Raw genomic sequence first — 21,399 nt, 5'->3', positions numbered from 1 at the left:
ACGATTTAAGACTAACCTATCTAGCCCTGTAAAGAAGAAATCAGTATACATACCTTTTCTGGTCTGGTCCCATGCTGAGCTGTCAGCAGTGGCTTTGCTGTGGAGGCGGGTGTAGAGGAGGCAGCCGACAACTAAAGCCCCATAGTAACTTTATGAGTGACATCACTTCCCATTCATTTCCCAGCTGTTGTCAGCTGTGTCCTCTGCAGAGTTTCTGCCACTGGAGCTTCAAAAAAGGTATGTATACTGATTTCTTCTTTACAGGGCTAGATAGGTTAAACATAGAAACATAGAAACATAGAATGTGTCGGCAGATAAGAACCATTTGGCCCATCTAGTCTGCCCAATATATCTGAATCCTATGAATAGTCCCTGGCCCTATCTTATATGAAGGATAGCCTTATGCCTATCCCATGCATGCTTAAACTCCTTCACTGTATTTGCAGCTACCACTTCTGCAGGAAGGTTATTCCATGTATCCACTACTCTCTCAGTAAAGTAATACTTCCTCATATTACTTTTAAACCTTTGCCCCTCTAATTTTAAACTGTGTCCTCTTGTGGTAGTTTTTCTTCTTTTAAATATGCTCTCCTCCTTTACCGAGTTGATTCCCTCTATGTATTTAAAAGTTTCTATCATATCCCCTCTGTCTCTTCTTTCTTCCAAGCTATAGATGTTAAGGTCCTCTTACATCGTGGATACCTGTAGATGTAGTGATTGAGGTGTTCGGGTGGATTTAACCTTTAAATCAGCTATAAATGCAGTGTCCTTGTCACTTCCTGTGAGCCTAAACAAGAACACAAAAAACCTCATCGTTATTGTGTAAAATGCTAATAACAGTTCTGTTAACTACCATGTACTTCAGATAAGCAAAAGCAGACACATTTGAAAGTGAAGCCTGTGTGACAATCATGGCTGCCTCTGTTAATACAGTAGATAAGTTAACGTAGCCATAAAAGGGACAGGATGTTTGTAATTGGCAGGGATACTGGGTAAAAATAGAGGGAAAAAAGACAAAGTAAAGGAAATGAATGCAGCCACCACACTGAAGGACTGTAAGCTGCAATATATTACATTTTTTGTTTTGGGATTTAAATATGCTGTAACCCTTTTGCTTCCAGAGCCATATTTACATTTTTTGCACACGTTTAAAAAATCATTTAGGCCTGAAGAATATATAAAACCTCACATTATATATCTTCTGAAAGCAGACACCCTAGAGAATAAAAAAATAGTAGATGCAATTTTTTTTTCTACAAAAATATAAACACAACAGTTTATGAAACACAAAATTTTAGTATAAAATACACTAAAGTGAATTTTAGGGCACATTAAAAGCAATAAATTACCCAATTTTTTGGGTAAAATATAAAACATGAGCTAAAATATAAAAAATAAGTAAATAGAAACCCAGCATCTCAAGCCTTAAAATTGCATGCACCTGCGAAACAGCATCTAACTTCAGTATGCTAAATTTTCCATATGCGACGCTTTAAAGCCCCTACAGGTCATCATTTTTTTTTTTTTCATTAACAATGAATAATAGACCTAGGATTAATGCTCTCACTCCTGTGTGTGCAGTGATAAGTAACATGTGTAGCGCAATCAATGTTTGTGTGCATAGGTGCTCCTGATGCATGCATTTACGTTTGTATATGCATGTATAAGGGGGGGGGGGCTTTTTGAGAGGGGATTTTATGTGTTTTGGTGTAGCTTTAAGTCTTTACGCTTTTTTTATTTATTTTTGTACTTATTTTTATTTTTTTTCACATAGGAGACTAGAGTCCCCTTTGTGATCCATTTTTTACTGATGGGTACTCTTAATAGGAAATCAGGAATCTAAAAGACCCCTAATATCTTGCCTGCCCTCCAATGAATCTAATGCAGTTCAGATTGCATTGCATCAGCCAGTATTGCCAGTGGCCAGTGACAAGGATGTTTTACATGTCTCATTCGGGTCAGTAACAGGAAGTGGAGAACAGTGAATGTTCCCCTTTACCTTGCTCTGAAAACACTGGTCCGGGTTGTGCATATTGGTGCAGAGACACATGGTGGGGGCGTGTGTGCAAAGGGGGCATCTGTTAGCAGGGTGTGTAGAAACTATCTGGCGGCTGCAGAGCCACTGGATCACTTCTAAAAGACAGCCAACAGTAAGCCTGTCTGATTATTATGCACTTCTGGTGCAGTCACCGGGAGTGGGGAAAATGTAATGTGTGTCCATTTGTAGGCTCATTAATAGGTTCAACTTTTAGTAGTTTTCTGCGGGGGGGGGGGGGTTAAGAATCTATTTAGCTTTTTATAATAAATATATATGCTATAGTGGAAAGTAGTGCTTTTTTTTATTTTACAGTTACATTACAGCTTGTTAAAGCTATAAATAGGTGAATGGAACACTTTGTAAACATTTTATTACAATAATAAACATGCTATACTCTCCTGCTCTGTGCAATGTTATTGCACAGAGCAGCCCTGAACCTATATGATCATTCGCAAGTGCAAAATATAACAGTGTATATCTGAAGCGCTGTATAAATTTGCAAATAATATTTTTGATTGGATGAGGTTTACACACTGTCTAGTATGAATGTATGCACTATGATTTTTTGTTTTTTACAACTTCAAGAAGAAAGGAAGTGTCCCAATTTGACCTTTAACTTCACATATGTATGTGTTGCTGTTGCATTTATGTGCCATTTATGACCATTTGGATGTTGCTGATAGTTGAGAATGGAATAAATGATTTTGAAAGTTGAAAGTGAAGCCCTAAGTGCAAGACTTCTGTTGAACAAAGCAACATCCAAGTTCCAAATGAAGTACCTGTGGATGGAGGAAAGTGGGACCTGTTTAGTAAAGAACAGCTTCTTGCTGCTCCATTTTGTTTAATTTCCTTCATCCAGGTCTTGAGGTGAAGAAGAGAAACAAGAATTGCTAGAATGTGTTCAATGGGCACCTCTTTAGAGTGGGGACATAGACAGCAAAAACCTGAATGGGCTCTAAAACCTCCCTACCCTATTCAGAACTAAGAACAGTTTTGAATTTTGGTATACATTGGGGGAGATTTACTAAAACTGTTGCACACAAAGTTCAGAGTTTTGAATAGCAACCAATCAGCTTCCAGGTTTTATTGTCAAAGCTTAAGTGAACAAGCTAAAGTTAGAAGCTGATTGGTTACTATGCACAGCTGCACCATATTCTGTGTGCACCAGTTTTACTAAATCACCCTATATTAAAGCAACAGGAAAGCTTTTAACATATGAATTATTGCACACAGATCTATTACATACAGCAAGAGAACTTGTCATTAGGCATTGCTGATGAGAGAATGCACACCAAGGAGAAAGCATAGCATCAGGAAAAGGTAGAGGTAAAATGTATCTCTGCGCACTGTTCTAGATACTATTAGGCTTAATTACTGTGCAGAAAAGAAGTGCCAATCTTTACTGCTGTTTACCTATAGCAACCAGCCACCTCTTATCTGTTAAGGTTTAAAGCAAAATGCAGGCTTTTCCTTTTATTTTAGTTGTGAATAAAGAGGGCCCGTCTGCTAAAGTCACGCAACATGTTTAAGGTTAGAGTGGATTCTGAAGCAGACCCAAATGTAAGGGGGAATCTGATGGGGGACCAGGATGTAAAGGAGGACTCTGATGGGGACCCAGTTGTAAGACAGGCAACAGAAAGGACAGCGCTATCTGGGGGGATGATAACCACTATTTCCTTGTAAATGATGAAGGCCAAAGGAAAGTCTCAATACAGTTTATTGCACTTAATTGCGTGAAAACCTTTAGTCAATAAAAGCCAAAACAGTACCAGGCCGGTGGGTCCAGATGTAAGAAGGTTGATAGCCTCTTGAACCGAGGTTGAGCAAACACCTCCCTGGTGTGCAGGCTTGCAGCCACTTGCACACAGCCATGGACATACGGGAGCCATGCTGGGTCCCTCTGGTGCTCCCGTGTGAGGTCACCGCAAAGCAAGGTGGAAGTGCCGATTCGGAATGAGATGCCTGTTGACCAGCCTGGAACGCAGAGAGGAGAAGGGTTGCCGTGACCAAATAGGGCCTATCACTTGGGACACTTTGCTGTTGTACCCAGCTGTAAGACAGGACCCTGATAGGGACCATGATGTAAGGAAGACTCCGATTATGACTCTTATGTAAGTGGGACTCTGATGAGAACACTCATTTAATGGGAACTTTCATGTTGGGGGGGGGGGCTCTGATGGGGACCCTGATGTATGGGGGACTCTAATGGGGAACCTAATGTGAGTAAGGACTCTGATGAGAACTCTGATGTAAGAGGTCTCTCTGAGGTAGACCCTGATGCTAAGGGGACTGTTGAGAAAGATGCAGACTAATGCCTCGTTTGCACTGAGCTGTATGGTTCGGTTCAGGACAGTTCAGTATGGTCTGGAATGGTACACTTTGATCAGGCTGGCGTTTCCACCGCCAACAGTACCTCAGCTCAACAGTACCTCAACACAGTAGCTCCACCCTGTTGGTACGGTACTAATGTGCTTGGTACCCCAACGAAAGGGTCCCAAAAAAGTGGTACGGTACGGTTCGGAATTAGGGTACCATTCACAACTTTTGACAATGGAAACGGCAAAAATTGCGTACCATACTGAACCGAACCATACCGCTCAGTGGAAACGAGGCATAAATGTATTATTGTTTGAGCTTTATTAATGGCTCCTGTTTATTTGGAATTTCCCTGTTATGTTTTACTGAATTTCTTTCTCTGTTCAGAATTTACATTTTATCCATTGATTTATAAAACTTTTTTCAGCCTGCAACTATTTATAAAATATATAATGTGGTCCTCATACTGAAAAGTTTAGAGATCCCAATCTAATGCAATGAATAAAATAAATAAAACCAAAACTCCTGGGCTGGTGCTCTTTTCCCTATTGTTTTTACATTAAAACCTGACAGAGGCTCTAATCCAAGTCTTAACAGTATTGTATCAGCCTATAATTAAAATTAGGGCTATTAGTAAGCTTTTTTTATTTTTATTTGCAGGTATGCATTGTTCAGAAAAATGATACCAAGAAAATGTATGCAATGAAATACATGAACAAACAGAAATGTGTGGAGCGCAATGAAGTGAGAAATGTGTTTAAAGAACTGCAGATCATGAAAGGCTTGGAGCATCCGTTCCTGGTTAACCTCTGGTGAGTAATTTATTGCTTGCTTGGACTGTGGTCAATGCCAGTTTCATTATATGTATTACCTGCTAAACTACTGAATGATACTGCTTCTGTGTAGCTCTGTAGCAGACTTTATCAATCGCAGTTCCTCCAGAGAACCCTAGGGGTTCCATGAGCAGTGAGTAATGTCTGCCTTTCAGATACTTTAACACTGATACCAATGATCTTTCTAGCTATCTGTAAGAAAGGGTGGGGGGTTGTTCTAACTGAGCACTAATGTAAGGAGCATTCTTTTCACTCACCAGCAATGTAAGGGTGCCTTCTCCCACTGACCATCAGACTAAGGGGACCCTTCTCCACTGACTACCAATCTAATAGACACATCACTCACCACCAGGGGGAGTGGGAACTTCACTGACTTCACTGGGAACATATTTCCCACTGGCTATCAGTGTAAGACCCCGTTCACATCTGTGCGATTTGACAGGTCAAATTGCAGCCTATTGCCAGCAATGGGAGCGTCCCAATCGATTTGACGTTGACTTTGTGGAGCCGCACTGATTTCCAAAAGTAGTTCCTGCACCAGTTTTGGCGACTTCAATAGACATCTGTGCATGAACCTGCACCCCTGAAATCAGACTGAAATGGGGCTTTGAGGGACTAAGAGGGCATATTTTCACTGACCACTTATGTGAGGAAACACTACAATTTTCATGGCCTGTGTTTCCTTTCTTTTAATTTTAATATTCTGCTTCACTTTATAGTTGCTGTTAAAATAAGAAAATATTAGAACAGATGAGGATTAAAGCCAGCATTACCTTATTTAATCCCTATATGGTTTAAGCTTTCATAGTTATTTCAAAATGTTACACTGTTTTCCAGATGAACAGAAGCTAGTGTTCCTACTAGTGCAGTACAATGTTGCCAACCTACCAGATTGAAATTTACTGACACAATGCCCAAAATGTACTGGCACAGCCAAGTTTTTACTGGCATATCCAAAAGTTATAAAATGACAGTTTTAAGTGCAACTTTGAGTATTTAGGCTACAAACCAGTTCAATTTGTAACTAGCAATGTGATTTAAGGCCAATATTAAGGGAAATAAAAATGTCTTATTTTATTTTTGATATAGTAAGTAAGTAGCTCAGGGACATGACACGTCCTCTCCTGAGTCACAGTGACAGTCTCTCTCCACACCAAGGTGGTCCCTTCAGTCCACTCCAGTCCAAACAGTACTGACATGATAGTTCTGCCCCTGGCTTGCCTTGCTCCCGTCCCACAAACCTGCACACGAGGCTCCGTCCACTCTGCACGACTCCCTTGCATCATGACATAACACACTCAGGCTTCACCTCTGCCATTACCACCCTGCGCTAACCAAACACACTGTAGCATTTAGATGGTCTCAGCCAGCTCCGGACTGAAACTGCGCATGCAGTTCTGATTCAAGCGTCGCAGCCATTTTCCTCTCATTGGCATTTACTGGCAGGAGAAAAGTGCCCGTTTTTTACTGGCTGTCAGTAAAAAAACTGATGGTTGGCAACACCGGGAGTTTGAAGGTCTTGGGAGGAATGAGGAGGATTTGTGTAATTTGTTAAGGGTGAATTTTGGAAATGTTGAAGGGTTGAAGGTTGCAAGTTTTTGACAGGATTGGATGTGGGTCTGACAGGAGAGGAAAGAGTCAAGTATTACTATTACCACCCTAGATTAAGGGGAGTGACTGATTGCAGTGCTGCTGATGTTGAAAGAGAAATTGGGGGAGAGGCCACGGGGGGTGGAAATAATATGAAGTTAGTTTGAAGAAGTGGTGTGACATCCATGCAGTGCGTGAGAAGGCAAAAGGAATGTACTGAGGGATGGAGATTTGGATGTCGTCAGCATATAGGTGGTATTGGAACTGACCCAGAGAGGAGGTGTAGTTAGAAAGCAGAGGAGGCCCAAGGCCGGAAGCCTTGAGGAACCCAAAAAAAAAGATGAAGAGGAGAAGGTAACACTGAAGGTGCACTGAGATAGGTAGGAGTAGAATCAGGAAAGAGCAGAGTCTTGGAGGTCGAGGTAGTGGAGTTTTTTCCAAGGAGAAGTGGGCAGCAAATTGTATCAAAAGTAGCAGAATGATCTAAGAGTATGATTACGGGGTAGTGGCCATTGGTTTTGGCAGTTGGTAAGGCGTTGATGATTTTTAGGATGGCAGTTTCTGTGCAGTGTTGTAGGTAAAGGCTAGATTGAATGGGGTTGAGGAGGTTGTTTACAGCGAGGCGGTGGTCTCAGTTTTAGACTAGTTATAGAAGTCTGGAAGTAAGGTAAATAGGAGCACAGAGAGGAGTGGTAAAATGTTTGGACAAGAAAGGGGTGACCAGTGCATGTTTTGTAGTTTTTTTCTAAGCTAATACAGGGCTTCCTTTTAACCACTTAAGCCCCGGAAGATTTTACCCCCTTCCTGACCAGGGGGTATTTTGCGATTCGGCACTGCGTGACTTTAACGGACAATTGCGCGGTCGTGCGACGCTGTACCTAAACGAATTTGACGTCCTTTTTTTCCCACAAACAGAGCTTTCTTTTGGTGGTATTTGATCACCTGTGCGATTTTTTGATCACTCGCTATAAACAAAAAAAGAGCGTCAATTTTGCAAAAATAACAATATTTTTCACATTTTTTTATATGAAATTCCCCAAAAAAAAAAAGTAAAAATCAAAATTTTTTAAAATTTTCGGCCAATTTGTTTTATGCTACATATGTTTGGTAAAAAAAATCGCAAAAAGCGTATTTTGATTGGTTTGCGCAAAACTTATCGCGTTTACTAACAAAGGGAAAGATTTTTGTCATTTTTGTTGTTTTTTTTTTAACGCGTAATGGCGGCGATCTGCGATTTTTTTTGCGGTACTGCGACATTGGGGCGGACAGATCTGACCCTTGACTGACATTTGTGGCACTTTTGGGGTTACCAGTGACATTTCTACAGTAATCAGTGCTATACATATGCACTGTTACTGTAAAAATACACTGTTTGTGAAGGGGTTAACTTTATTTGGAAGGGAGGGGCTGTGTGTATCCCTAGGGGCGTGCTTTCTACTGTGATTGGCTGTGGCTTGAGCTGTAAGGACACTGATCAACGGATCTACATACTAGATCCGTTTTATCAGTGTCTTTACAGCGAGGAGAATGACAGGCAGCTTGTTTACACAAGCTGCCTGACATTCTCCCTCTCCCCCCGCCGATCGCCGAGTGACCGGCGGACATCGGGTCCGCTGGTCACACGCGCGGGGGGGTCCGTGACCACGCGGGAGCGCGCCTCCGGGGGCGCGTGCTCGCTCCCTAGACCCTCACAAGCTAGTGACGTAGCCCTACGTCACTTTGCCTGTGAGGGGCTGACTTCCGACGTAGATCGGCGTTAGGCAGTCGGCAAGTGGTTAATGGCTTCACCTCAGCAAGTCAGTGGAAGCCTTGTATTGGTTGATTCAAATTCAACACTTCTGAATGGTTGAGAAGCATTCAGGCCAACTCCGTTTTAGGAAGTAATGCTTTCTGCTGTGAAACACAGCACTGCATACTGTATGCAGCTAATGCTACTGCAGTTTAATGTATCACACACAGCTGCTGAATCACTTAGTGATGGAAATAGTTCATTTGGGCCAGCTTAGTCCAAATGAACAATCTCAAGTGATAGCAAATTTGGAATTTGTTTTTAAAGGTAGAAAACAGTTGGTGAGGACTGAATGACCGAGTGTTGATGAGAGTGATAAAGTATGTCTGTTTGGCAGTACAGAGACAGGTCCTTTATTTTTGGGTGGTAGTTTTTTATGATGTAAAGTCTTTAATGTGTTTAGTAATATGCCATAGCCAATCAAGAGCATGACTTTTTCTTTTGCAATTGCTGGTGCTGTCTGTTTGCCACGGTTAAAGGGATCAGGTCTTAAGTCTGTGTGCGGTGAGATGGGCCAGTGTTTCCTGAGAGGATGAGAGTGAGCTGATGAGATCTTGTAGAAATCTTGTGTGTTGGGAAATTGGTAAGAGAAGGGTTAAAGTGGCAAAGGTTTTTGTGGGTAACTATTTGTTGATTAGAGGGATAGGGGGTTAAAGATTGGGAGAGTGATAAGGTCACGGTCAAAGAGAGGCAAATGGGTGTTTGAGAGTTTGAAAGGAGTGCAATGGTTGGTGTTCCATCAGAGTGAGTAGAAGTGTGTGTCCATTGTGTTAGACTTACGGAAGACGTTAGGTTGAGGAGTTGAGATGTAGTTTGGGTGTTAACATTAACACGAATGTTAAGGTCACTAAGGATGATAGTGGGTATTTCAGTGGAAAAAAAGATAGGGTAGCCAGGCAGAGAAGTCATCAGGGCAGTGTGATACAGGCTCTGGAGGTCAATAATCCACAGAAAGTCTCAGAGAAGCTGAAGAAAAAAGACAAATACTGCAAGCTTCAAAAGGGGAGAGGGATAAAGAAGGAGGTGTAGGAGTAACTGGAAAAGTGCTTTGTTTGGATAGAATGCATCCAACTCCACCTCCCTTTCATCCATTGAGTGAGAGTCTGGTTGAGTGAGCACAGTGGAGGCCACAGTGGGAGAGGGCAGCAGGAGAGGCATATCTCCAAAAGTCAGGAGGAGCAGGAGGGTGAGGGGAGTAAGACTAAACATTGGCAGAAAGCCCTTACATGGAGACTAGCTAATAACAAGCTCTCCATTTGATGCTAAATCTTACACATTGTTGCAAGAGAAATTATAGCGATCACTAGAAAGATCTGATAAGGAGCAACTAGTGTTGTGAGCCTTAGCACAACATATAGACCCTTGTTCTCTTCCTCTATGTTGTATATTAGAGTTTTTGCTGACCGCATACTGTATATATACGGCGGCATGGTGGCTCTCCCAGGCAAAACCACGTATGGATACGTCATTTGCCTGGGAGAAGCTAGGGGGCGAGCGCACGCCGCCGGCAGCCCGATCCCGCCCCCACTCATCAGCTGGGAAGCCGATGCGTGTGTCAGGTGGCTCCGATTGCCGCCTGACACTCTTGACCTTTCCCCGCTGAGGGACAAGGACGGGCAGCTGTTGTAAACACAGCCGCCCGTCCTTCTCCCTGCAATGATCACAGAGCTCATGTGATCCTGCTATATAGGATCGCATGTCTCTGTGATCAGTTCACAAGTCCAACCCCCATACAGTTAGAATCACTCCCCTAGGGTCACATTTAACCCCTTGATCACCTATACTGTTAACCCCTTCCCTGCCAGTGTCATTATTACAGTAACAGTGCATATTTATAGCACTGATTACTGTAGCAATGTCACTGGTACCCCCAAAAGTGTCAAAAATGTCAGTCAGGGGTCTGATCTGTCCGCCGCAATGTCGCAGTCCCGCAAAAAATCGCAGATCGCCGCCATTACTGAAAAAAAAAAAAAAACAATAAAAATGACATAAATTTTTCCCGTAATTAGTAGACGCGATAATTTTTGCGCAAACCAATCAAAATATGCTTATTGCGATTTTTTAAACAAAAATGTGTAGCAGAAAACAAATTGGCCTAAAATGTTAAAAAATTTTCATGTCATATAGCAGAATGTGAAAAATATATATATTTTTTTTCAAAATTGTCAAAATTTGTTTATAGCGCAAAAAATAAAAACCACACAGTTGATCAAATACCACCAAAAGAAATCTCTATTTGTGGGGAAAAAAGGACATCAATTTTATTTGGGTAGAGCATCGCACGACCGCGCAATTGTCCGTTAAAGTAACACAGTGCCGAATCACAAAATAGGGCCTGGTCATTAAGGGGGCAAATCCTTCCGGTCTTAAAGTTGTTAAAGTATAAGTAAATCCTAACAAATTACTTTTAGTTTGCTAAAGCACTATTTATAAAAAAAACCACTTCACATTTTTTAAATAAAAACTTTCTATCTTTCTTATTCTTTAATGCATCTCAGTGCTGTTACTCTCCTGCAGACACTTCTTATCTACATACAGTAAATGCACTATTTCCAGCAACAACAGCTGCATATTATTGCTCATGGAGCTTTCCTGTTGGTAACAACAGTGAACCATGACAAGGACCTTCCTTGCAGGATCACCAGATATTATTTTATTGAAAGCTTAAGATTTAAAAATATTTTACATACATTTTAACATGGGAGTAGAAGGAAAAACATTAAAAGAGATAAGATACAGAAGAAATGAGTTAAAAAGTTGCAAGGAAATTAACAGGCTAATCAACACTGCTGGTGAAATGGAATAAAGGTAATCTAAGGAAACTACTTAAAGTTACAATGTTTCTTTCCCATGTAGGGTAAAGTAACAGGTTGGCTTTAATGCACCCTCCCCAACAATATATAAAATACAGAAGAACCAAATTGTCACCATTATATTCTGTATTTTGTTAACTGTAACCATTTTGTGGCTCAATAACCTAACCTATATGAAATAAGGGAACCAGCACAATTTCTTTCATAATTAATGTAGTGATGCTTTTATTAAAGGCTTCTAATTTTCTTACTATTAATTAAAAGCCTTTCACGCGTAGCAGATATGCATTAATAATTTAGATATCTCATAAAACATATATTTAACAAAGCAATAATGGAGTTTATTAGTATCATAAAAGATGCCTACGTATGTTGGTCACTCAGGACTATTTTTTGGAATTGATTTTTCTTGGTGCAGGGCAGTTAGGTATGATAAGAATAATGTATCGATAACCCAGCTGGAGCTGCTTAGTGGATTGGGTTCTCTGTTCACTGGTCTCGACTCTATGAACTACCTCAACCCCTCTGACACACCAGGTTAAGCAAAAAGGGTATTGCAGTACTATTAAAGAGGTTGTAAACCTCAGAATTTTTTTTTTCAAAAAGTTCACCTGAAAGAGAAACACATAATGAGCTAGTATGCATTGCATACTAGCTCATTATGATATACTTACCTTAGAACGAAGCCCCGAAGCGCTGACCGCTCACTTCTCCCATGGGTGACATGTTCTGTCACCCTTCTTCCGGGTTCGCGGCATCCGGCCATCTGATTGGCTGGACCCGCGATTACGTCACTCCCGCGAATGCGCGCAGGAGCCGACGGTCACGGCACGCGCCGTTCCTTCAGAGAGCATGCCCCAGTGACGTCACTGGCTGCATTTACGGTAAATATCTCCTAAACGGTACATGTTTAGGAGATATTTACAGTACCTATAGGTAAGCCTTATCATAGGCTTACCTATAGGTACAACTTGCAGAGGAGGGTTTACTTCCTCTTTAAGAGCACAAATGTAAATATCCTGCACACACTATGGTTCAGTATCAGGAACAAATCACCAGATACTAGTTAGTAAACAAGGAACGCAATATATTGTTTTGAGTTGTTTTGAGTTAAAGTAGATGCAGTATGTAAAAAAATGAGTAGAGAGTAGGTCTAACACAATTTTATAGACAATGAAGTCTCTATATTATAGCAACTTAGAACAGAGATCTAAATGGTTGGATTGACCTGTACCTGGTAATCTACAAATCAGCATTAAAGTGTCATTAAAGTGATTGTAAAGCCTTAAGGTTTTTCAACTTAATGCATACTATGCATTAAGGTGAAAATCTTTCTGTGCTGCAGCTCCCCCAGCCCCTTTCTTCTTCTTTCCTGAGCCCAATCCGATCCAGTGATGTGCAGTGATGTCCCTCCACTGTCTCCCTCCTCATTGGACTGATTGATAACAGCAGGAGCTATTGGCTCCCACTGCTGTCAATCAAAAGCTGTGACACAGAATCGAGGCCAAGTTCCGCTGTCTGTGTCAATGGACGCAGCAGTGGAATTCGGGAGTGAGCACGCACCGGTGCCCCTGGGTAAAGCTGCTTTCCATGGGGGCACATGCTGAAGAGGAGGGGCCTGGAGCAGGGGACGCCAAAAGAAGGGGATTGGGGCTGCTCTGTACAAAAGCATTGCACAGAGAAAGTAGAAGAAGGCTACTCTAGAGTTCAAGCCTTCCTACAGAGGTGCCTCTTATTATAGGCAGCAAGTAAAGCAGCTACAGTATGTGAGCAGACTGTCCTTTGCACAAGTTCTTTAGCCGGATAGTGTTGGGGCCCAGTCTGTCACTTACCTGATAGGAGAAGGAAATTACACGGTTGGCCTCTCCTCTATCTCTGGAGGCTGGCAAACCAGTGGATCAGGAGCCATAGTAGTGTTTAGAAGTATAGCCTGGGTTAAGGAGGTACTCCGCTTCTCTGTTGGTTTAGGACATGTAGCTTGTCAGGGCTCTCAGCAGAAAAACTAAAGTAGTGCATAGCGCTGGTACAGCAGCCAGACAGGCACTTGAGCAGAACAGGAAGTCAGGATCAGAGACAGAAGTGGGGTCACAGGAGTAGCCAGAGTCATCAGCAGGCAGGCAGCGAGGTACAAAATCATGAGCAAAGCCGAAGTCAGGAACAGAGTCAGGTCAGGAATAAATGACAAGTCAGAAGCGGAATCCAAGATCAGGTCAAAGAGTAAGTCGAGTCGAGTCAAATCATACAGGTTAAATGCAGGACACAGGGAACAGCTGAATATCAGTCAGCAAGGAACATAGGTATAAGCATCCTTTAAATAGCCTGTTTGGCACCAACAGTATAGTACAGTTCCAATAAATTCTGCATACAGTGGTAAAGACTGCTAGTTAGATGGTCAGTCCCTAATGTGTTCAGTCTCTGCTAGCAGCAACAGGTCTAAGGCAGCAGTGCCATTTCACAAGTCCCAGTGTTACAGCTACATTGGTTCCACTGTGCTGATGTTAGCCCGCTGCTGAATTCAACTCCAGTCCTCAGCACACTGGTTATTCACCATCTGATCTCTCAGGCTCAGCAATGTCAACTCTGGTCTCTGCACAGGCTTAGTCTCCATGGTACTAGGCACAGACATCATGATAATAGGTCTGCACTTTCTGGTTCTGCTTCCCTCCACCTGGAAAACTCACTTTGCTCCCATCTTTGGTTCACAGGGAAGCCTGGGCTTTGTTGTTTGCAGCTCTATTAGCCTCCACAGTGCAGTGCCACCTCTGGACTACATCTCCCATCATCCTGAGCAGCTGCATTATTCAGTCCATACTGCAGCTGCTGCCAGAAAGGAGAGGAAATGGGCAAAAAGTTTTCATTCAGCTGCTTACATCACAGCGGCGGGGGGGGGGGGGGGGTCGTATCAGATATCAAAACACACAGCCTGTGTGAGACCCGGCAGGAGAGGGGTTTGGAAAGGAGAGCTTAGCCTGCTTCTCCAGCTGGTTACAATGGTAGGTAGATTATAGGGGTTCTAAACCTAAAACACTTTTTACCTTAATGCATTCATGTGAGTTTTACAGTCAGGTTTCATGAAGTAGATAAATGGCCTACACCTATTGCAAATGCATTATTCAATTATGCTCAAAGTTCCACAGCTTTTTATCTACAGACATCCCTTATGTGCAAAGGCAGTTTTTTTTGTAATAGTGTACTATACCTTTAAGATTGAATAGTCTTAAGCCATGGATATTTAAGGAAGCAGTTGGATTTTAATTGTATTTGGCTATAGTTCTGATTTAAAGCTAGAAATAACCAGGCTATTGGCATTTTGAGAAGAAGGTCATGAATGACAGTATCCATATTTTTCTCAATACGCTCCCATGGCTTAGTCTTTTCGTTTTAGATTTGACCACATTCAAAGAGGAAGCTAATTTAAAAAAATAAAATTAAAGTAAGCATTTAGGCATTGGCAAGTTTTGAGCTAGTATGCAAATGTATCTTTTTTCAAAGTATATTTTAGAAACAAGTGGTATATTAAAGAAAATTCTGAAATTTTGTGTTGACTTTTTTCTTTATGTATACTGAGCAGCAAGCTTTGAAAACAATTAGCTTTCTGGTTTAAAAAAGTAGACATTCTGAAAATGGAATTGCAAAAATGAGAAATTATACTAGCATACCAATGTGTTTGGAGTTGAAATATATAAATGGACAGTATGACTTCAGCTTCCAGGCCCTCGTTAAAAGCTGTGATATACGGTAATAGGATGACACTTGGCATCCCTATGAAGCTAAAATGGAAAGTTTATTGTGAAATGTTCCTAAGCCCAGACAATAATTAAATTGCGGGACACCCTCCAAAGACTTCCACTAAGCCTTCCAAATTTAAATGGTATTTTGAATAAAAAAGTAAAAAACTGCTGGGTTTTTTGGATTATGACTTTGAATTTTTTATATATATTGTTGCATTTTCTGTCAAGTGTTTTCAGAAGTAGAACCCTGGAACTAGCTATAAGACCTTGACACCCACATCAGTCTCAATGTCCCTCCTTTTTTTGTCTATCTATTGTATCTATTGTAGTTGCAGCAAATTTTCTTTCCCTGCCTCTTAAGCTAGACATCCTCAAATATGGAGTTTTTAGGCACTGGTAGTTTACACAGCAGTGTCAGTTTGAAACTGATTGTAACTTTCTTTTATGTGTGTCCAATGCAGCTTGCCCACAGCAAAGAAACATTTTTAAAGCTGAAATGATTTAAGAGTTAAATCCCTTGCAAGCAGGAAATGGACCTTGCATCCAGATCCCCAATATAATGCATAGTCGTAAAGGGTAATTCTACTTTTGTGGGGAAAAAAATTAGCAAAAAAAAAAAAAATAAATAATATAGCGTATACAATTGCAACTCAAGTCATATTGCCATATTGTAATTGAATGTTATTAAAAATTTCCTTTTCAATTTGCAGCCCTGGAATTTTCTGTAAAATGCAATTCAATATGGCTACCTGGAGGTGTTCTGTACACAGACTGAGTACAAAATGCCCCCTGAAAATATAATTTCCTACTTGTGTGATTGGCTCACTGATTTTCCCAGAAGTCTGTACTAAGATACAAGTCAGATCTTTGGCACCTCCTGCAACAAAAATGTCATTTTTGGTGAGATACTCCCAAATGGAAATCATGTCTCAGTCTAGGTTCACATCTATGTGGCTGCAGTTGATCCTTTTTTTAGGCATGTTTTGCGGTGCATTTTGGATTCCCTGCTGACAGCTGAATGTAAAAAAAAGACATTTCCAGCTAAACAATTTGTGAAAAAACTGTGCAGGGTCCAGTAAAGATTTGGAGGGGAACCCAATGCCAAAATCCCCCAAAAAAAGGTTGTGGGGTCCCCTTCCAAAATCCATACTAGACCCTTATCCGAGCACACAGCCCAGCAGGTAAGGAAAGGGAGGGGACGAGCAAGCAGCCCCCCTCCTTAACTATACCAGGCCATATGCCCTTAACATGGGGGGGGCACTGCCCCCCACCCCAAAGCACCATGTGAGCCTCTTCCCCACAACCCCGGGCTCTGGTTGTGGGGGCCTGTAGGCAGGGGGCTTATCCAAACCTGGAAGCACCCTTTAACAAGGTGGACCTTAGATCCTGCCCCCCCCATGTGAATGAGTATGGGATACAAGAGTTTTTGACAATTCCTCTATTGAAAAATAAAAAATGCCCCAAAGTACCCCACCATGTTGAGAGCATGTGGCATGGTATTATTATTATTATTATTGTTATTATAATACAGGATTTATATAGCGCCAACAGTTTGCACAGCGCTTTACAATGTGAGGGAAGACAATACAGTTACAATACAATTCAAAACAGGAGGAACTAGAGGGCTCTGCTCGTTAGAGCTTACAATCTAGAAGGGAGGGTCAAGTGAAACAAAATGCAATAACCGTGGGGGGTGGGCTGATGGAGAAAATGTAGGTATATTTGTTAGGTGTTGGTAGGATAGGCTTCTCTGAAAAGGAGGGTTTTCAGAGATCGCCTAAAAGCTAATAGAGTAGGAGATAATCGGACAGATAAGGAATAGTGCAGGAGGGGGGAACTCGCTCGTTCCCTCCTATTCCTGACCTGTGGAGCTACGTGCTCGGATAAGGGTCTAGGTCCGGGGGTTGTGTGTTTGTTTTGGCGTGGGGTTCCCCTTCTAATCCATACTAGACCCAAAGTTGCCTGTGATTACTTCAGTTTCTCTGATATAAGTACACTGCACCCTTTGCTAGTTAAAATGGCTTACGCAGTGCTTCTCTAACCTGTTCTTCAAGGTAAATCTGCATCCAAATTTATGTAAATTACATTCATAAATATATATTGAAATTTCACAGGAAGTGATAATGTGCTAGAATCCCATGGGACATCCTTATTATACTCATAGAAATCATAGAAATAGCAGCTCTTGCTGTAACAATATGCTGGGATATGATAAAACCAACAATCTGAAGGTGCCTAGGTATTGTCTTATAAATAAGTGAGAAATACTTGCAGCTCTCAGATCGGTCTGGCTCCATGCCACCATGAAATCCTCTGAGGGAGTTTCAGCTTCCTTATGCCTCTTGATTTTCAATAAGAAGATGGAAGAACTGGCAGTGGTGTGAGAAAATTAAATGCTGCAGTGAATAGAGGGAAAGATCAAGATTTACATCCTCATCATTCAATGTTATGGTCTGGCTTGGGTCTTTCTTGCTATTGAAGAGTTTTTCTCAAAGGACTTTGATGCCTTCTTAACTCTGAGATTAATATGTACAAACCCTTACACACTTGTTCATAATGATAAAAATCAAAAGAACTTGCCAGGCAGGTGAAATGAAGTCTGCATACATAATTTTAGATATGCTGGAAAACAAGATTGTTGTTGGAAAAAGGTGAATACATGAGCCCATAAACAAAGCATAAGCTAAGTACCAACACAAAAGTAAGATGGCAGATAGGCATGATCAGAGTTTTTAAATGGAACAAAAATAACCCCTGAGGATTGGGACTTTCAACGGCAAGAATCAGGACTTGAGTATGAAAATATATAAATTTTATTACACATATAATGAAGATAAATTATACATAATCACATGTGAAGTATAAAAACAAGGTCATAGATACGTCTTGGAACCAGGAGGGTCTGAGGTGTCTGGATCGGACTAGACGCGTTTCGGTCCAAATGCCTTTCTCAATGGTCCACAAAACACCAGAGCTCAGACAGATATGTGAGACCTCTGTGGAATCCAGGACGTGAGACCAAAAGGGATGGGCCTTGGTGAATGAGAAAAAGGCCTTCAATTGACTATGGCCGCAAAGAGTATATGCTAAACAAGTTGGGTCTATACAAGATAGACTTAGAGTAATATGTTAATGTTTATATGGGTTTCCAGGGGAGATTTCAATACTTATAAGCCAAATATACAGTGATATGGCAAATGACAGTGAGAAAGGAGCTCCACGGACAGAGAATCCCACGAGGATCTCCAGAGTGAGGTCAGAAACGCACAGGTCATCTGTGAAATAGTAGTAGAATGAGCATGTCCCCCGATGGATTTATAATGCTGGGACGTGTCCAGCCATGCATCCCTGTTGACATAGAATATGTCAAGCCTGTATAGGTCTGTACGTATGAGTAATGTAGTATATACTCTTTGCGGCCATAGTCAATTGAAGGCCTTTTTCTCATTCACCAAGGCCCATCCCTTTTGGTCTCACGTCCTGGATTCCACAGAGGTCTCACATATCTGTCTGAGCTCTGGTGTTTTGTGGACCATTGAGAAAGGCATTTGGACCGAAACGCGTCTAGTCCGATCCAGACACCTCAGACCCTCCTGGTTCCAAGACGTATCTATGACCTTGTTTTTATATTTCACATGTGATTATGTATAATTTATCTTCATTATATGTGTAATAAAATTTATATATTTTCATACTCAAGTCCTGATTCTTGCCGTTGAAAGTCCCAATCCTCAGGGGTTATTTTTGTTCCATATTCACTAGGGATGTTGGCAAGATCCCAGGTTTAAAACACAGAATTCGAATTTATCTTTTCTAAGAGTTTTTAAATGAGTTTTACAACTTGTATGTTGGTTCTATGGGCATGAGCTATAGTTACTGACTATGTCCCAAGGTGATAAGATGGGAATTCATTTTCTCCCATGACCAAGGCCATTTTTCCGTATGGAACAGTGGTAATTACCCACAAAGGTAAAGCATTCTTAGGAAGCTTGAGACAATTGGGTTAATTAACTAAAACAAGGGAGTGCAGAATCCAGTGCAGCACTGCATAGAAACCAATCAGCTTCCAGGCTTTTTTTTGCCAAAGCATAATTGAACAAGCTGAAGATAGAAGCTCATTGGCTACCATGCACAGCTGCACCAGATTTTACACTCTCCAGTTTTAGTAAATCAACCCCAAGGTTTTCACCTCTCCTTTTGGCCTCTGAAAGCCTTTTTCTACCATAGGCATCAAATAAATAGAATAGGCAGAAAAAAAAGAATAGGCAACCCTGCAATGTTTTTTTTCAATGTTCTTATTAGCAAGTAGGAAGGTTTGACACTAATCAGAAAAGGGAGGAGCAATCCTGTTCAAAATTCCACAATTATGAAAAGTGGAAAGTATGGTACAGTATGTATATTTGATTTTTATTATCTAAAACCTCTAAAAGGTTGTTCCTTTATTATATTTACTAGACATTAAGCCCGTTAAATTAACGGGCGCTAGAACATATGTGGTCAAACATTTGTAAAAACAGACTTGTTCCAGTTAAGCGAGAGCCTCTGTTAGCTCTGCATCCCTGTTGCCCTAGCAACATCGGGGACACGCGCAGAGCTGACCGAGCGGCTCTCACGTGACATTGCTCGCCTGCCGCCACTTGTAACACCCGCTGGCGCTTAGCAGTAAGTCCGCGCGAGCGCACATCCGCCGCGTGCCCGCGCACACCCACCGCTTCAACAGTTTCGCCCGGTGTTCTATCAGATTTCCCTATCTACGTCATTTCCGATTGAGATCATCATGCAGCAGCTTGTACCTGCGTCACACGTCCTATTGGGAATGCGCAGAATAGGTAGGGAATTATGATAGCATCGTAAGGGGTCAGACAAAAGTCCTAGTGTTCATGCACCGGCGCATGCGCACCAACGGGTCGGGCAGCGGGATCTCTTATAACAAACATCCATCCAATCCATGGCAGACACTGCACTGCACTGACCCGACAATCTGATCCCCATGCCCCACACTGCGCCGACCCGAAAATGAGAGAGTGGGCATGTGGGTAGGGAATAGGATTGTCCGATCGGCGCAGTGTGTGCCGTGGAGATGGGATGGATGTTTGTTATAAGAGATGGCGCTGCCCGATCCGTTGGTGCGCATTCACCCGCTCATGCGCAGTAGGACTTGTGCCTCAGCCCTTACGATGTTATCAAAATTCCCTACCTATTCTGCCAATGTTCCCTCTAATTTTTTACTGTGCTGAGCAAGTAAAAAATTTTCTGAGCGCAAACCTTTAGACTGAGCAAATGGGGGGGGGGACGTCAATGCAGAGTGCCCACAGCAATGCCAATGTTCCCTCTAATTTTTTACTGTGCTGAGCAAGTAAAAAATTTTCTGAGCGCAAACCTTTAGACTGAGCAAATGGGGGGGGGGGGGGGACGTCAATGCAGAGTGCCCACAGCAATGCCCCCAATCGCAGAGTGCCCACAGCGATGCCCCCAATCGCAGAGTGCCCACAGCAATGCCCCCAATCGCAGAGTGCACACAGCAATGCCCCCAATTGCAGAGTTCCCACAGCAATGCCCCCAATCGCAGAGTGCCCACAGCGATGCCCCCAATCGCGGGGTGCCCACAGCGATGCCCCCAATTGCAGAGTGAGTGCCCACAGCAATGCCCCCAATTGCAGAGTGCCCACAGCAATGCCCCCAATTGCAGAGTGCCCACAGCAATGCCCCCAATTGCAGAGTGCCCACAGCAATGCCCCCAATCGCAGAGTGCCCACAGCAATGCCCCTAATTGCAGAGAGCCCACAGCGATGCCACCAATCAATGCAGAGATGCCAGCATCCCCCCCCCCGTGCACTTACCTCACGGTCACGGCAGCGTCTCATCAGTTCAGTCCCCGGAAGCCGTCTCCTCGGTCCTCCCGGCGCCTCCTCCGCAGAGGGTGGAACTCCGTAGGGTGTCCATCATCCTGGGAGCCCCATGCAGGCCCGATCCCCAGCCTCTCCTAAAGGCCGTGGGCCGGCTGCAGTATCCGCACTCCCGAAGTCTCTCTGCGTCCCAACGGCTGTCCTGTGGCACATGCGCAGTAGCGCATTTCCACGGACACAGGGACGGATGCAGAGATACAGGGCTTTTATTAATATAGATATTTTTGTGTATTTGACAGGCTAGCTAAGTGCTCATTCACACAGCCACAGAGGACTGTACAGTGTCCAGCAGCCTCGAATGACGACATTTCGTTAAGTTCTATTCGCACAGCAGTGTGAACAGCCCTAAAAGGAAACAAAGCTTTTTGCCTTGTCTTGCTTTG

At 42.4% G+C, this 21,399-nt stretch overlaps 1 protein-coding gene across 3 annotated transcripts in view; it reads left to right on the top strand.

The window, feature by feature from the left end:
- STK32A (serine/threonine kinase 32A) overlaps positions 1-21,399 on the top strand; it is a 312,631-nt gene that overhangs the window by 91,061 nt on the left and 200,171 nt on the right. For all 3 annotated transcript variants that reach the window (XM_082252874.1, XM_082252876.1, XM_082252875.1), the window contains exon 4: positions 5,015-5,166. In XM_082252874.1, coding sequence (XP_082109000.1) covers positions 5,015-5,166 — 152 coding nt within the window. The remainder of the gene's footprint in view (positions 1-5,014; positions 5,167-21,399) is intronic.

Source organism: Pelophylax lessonae (assembly GCF_965119305.1).
Source record: "Pelophylax lessonae genome assembly, chromosome: 4".
Taxonomy (NCBI): Eukaryota; Metazoa; Chordata; class Amphibia; order Anura; family Ranidae; genus Pelophylax; species Pelophylax lessonae.
Note: the sequence above shows the minus strand (reverse complement) of the source record. Positions and strands in the feature narration are given on the sequence as shown.